Below are 2,227 nucleotides of genomic sequence, written 5' to 3'. Positions count from 1 at the left end.
AGATGCGGTCCATACACCCTTGACAGCAGATCCCATTCACTGGATCCTAGATTCTGAAATTTTCCTGTGAGAATTTGTGGTATACTTACCCAGTTTTCGAACAGAACTTCTGTCACATTCCAGAGGATTGCCAATCCTCCTACACTCCCATTTGCATCTTGGGCCATGACTTGGTATTCTGGCTTGAAGTGTTCCATTATTTCTTTTAGCTTTCTTTCACTGATTTTAGTTTCCCATATTATCATAATGCTTGGCTTGTCCTTTTTCAGCCTCTCCTTAAGGTACCTCGGTTTGCCTCTGTTATTGAGGCCTCTAATGTTCCAAGTTGTAATAATCATTTTAATAGTTTTATTGGTTGGTGGAAAACCTCCGACAATGGCACTACTCTTCCTGAGTTCACCAGTAATTCCCCTACCATTTGTATGGATTCATTCATCGTTCTCTTGCGTCTTCCCCCCCCCCTCCCACCTTTTCCTTGTGTTCCTGTCTCTTTTCCTTGGCTGGCTTGGGCCCCTAAATGTTCAGGTTGGCTTATGATCGCTGAGCCCTACTTGTCTCTATATCGTTGGAAGGTTTCTTTATAGAGTTGTTTCTAATCTTCCGGGATGAATATTTCATCCAAATGTCTCCATTCCTACAATAGTCGCTTCATGACTTGTTCCTCTGCACTTAGGTCATCTTTCTAGTTGTTAATCTACGTTAGGGTTTCCAGCATTTGCATGTTGCCCTCTGGTCCTTCCTCGACCTCAATCACCATTTCCTTCTTTTTTCCCCTCTATTCCTTTATCTTCCTGACTTTCTTTTTCCTGTGTATTGTCGCTCATCTCCTTCCCTAGATTTCTTGTAAGACCAAAAATCGGTTTTGCAACCTTTGCTATTTCTTTGTGATTCCTAGCCTATATCAAGGTTCTTTTCCTCCTTTTCACCTCTTTATACCCATCTCCTTCCGCTTTCGCCATCGAGTCCCCATCCCTTTCCTCCACCGACTGATTGACAGTCTGGTTAAGGGGCCAAGCCCAGAACAAGTGGCCATATTCATGGCATCTGCGGCACCGGAATGGGATGTGCTCATAGTCAATCAGTTGTGGCCATACCTCATTGTGGTACTCCAGATCTATGTAATCTGGGAGTGGTTCCGTTATATTCATGTAGACACAAAGTCTGGCGTAGGAGGTGTATCGACCTTTCCTTGTCGAGTCTGCTACCTTTACAAAAGTTTCGATCGAGTTTCCAATGCCTTCTAGTATCTCTGGATCCCAGAAGTCCATTGGTAAGCCAAATAGCTGAACCCATATTGGGGCAACCAGAAGTTTCTCTTGGTTAGGGTTGTAGCATTCTTCCCAATGCCTGATGAAGAGGCCAACATTGTTAAAGAAGTATGGTCCATCTTCAAAAATCCTCTCTTTGTCTTCCAGGTTTGAGAAGATCACTGTGAAGAATCCTTTCACTCCCAGCTTGAGATCTGTGTGCCCTTTTGGCTGCCATCGTTGTTGGATCCATTCAATTCTTTCTCTGTCAGCCATGCTCCTCTAAATTTGTAGATGAGGGCATGGTCCTTCATGTACCTGTTGTGCTAATCAACAACCTCCCCATTTCTTTAAAAATTTTCACATAAAATTTGAATAAGAAATGAGTAGCTTTAATTCAACATAGATAAGATTTATGTGTCCATAAATAAAATTGGTATTAACCCATCATAAGAAAAAACCCTTATCAAAAGGCTTAAGGTAAATGAATCATTTTAAAATCCTTTTGAATGGAAATAAAAGTGTGACTTTAAAATACTATAAAACTCTTTGTTATTACGATAAAGTGATCGGAAGATCGCATATCGCAATAACAAAGGAAACATACGCAAAGCCGCAACAAACCCTATCGATTCTCTCTGATCTGAAAAAGCAATCGCAATCAGATATCGAAGAAGCCAAACGCCAAGCATAATATAAAGGAGCCCCTTAATTTCTCCGATGCGATAAAGCATATCGCAATCGGCAAATCGGCGATGACAATAATGAGCCAATACATAAACAAAGGCATGCTCAAATCCTCCGATGCGATAAAGCATATCGCAATCGGCAATCGGCGAAATCACATTAACAAAACAATAAAGCCTGAGTTCATTCCCGATTGCGATATATTTATTAGGTGCGCATTTCGAAGATATATTTAAATTGGTTTGCATGCATTGAATCACCTTTCAGAGATCAGAGATGTTTAAATCGAGTGT

The 2,227-nt window shown here is 41.1% G+C and overlaps 1 protein-coding gene across 1 annotated transcript; it reads right to left on the bottom strand.

Moving 5' to 3' along the window:
* Positions 1–896: 896 nt before the first annotated feature.
* LOC149207114 (uncharacterized) lies at positions 897–1,523 on the bottom strand. Its single transcript, XM_089397930.1, has one exon. It carries the CDS (start codon positions 1,521–1,523, stop codon positions 897–899), a length of 627 nt encoding a protein of 208 aa, XP_089254056.1.
* Positions 1,524–2,227: the final 704 nt, after the last annotated feature.

The sequence above is a fragment of the Pinus tabuliformis genome, chromosome 1_2, assembly GCF_031772625.1.
Source record: "Pinus tabuliformis cultivar Carrire ecotype Pingquan chromosome 1_2, CPIR1, whole genome shotgun sequence".
In the NCBI taxonomy this organism is placed as follows: Eukaryota; Viridiplantae; Streptophyta; class Pinopsida; order Pinales; family Pinaceae; genus Pinus; species Pinus tabuliformis.
This window is presented reverse-complemented; position numbering and strand designations above follow the sequence as displayed.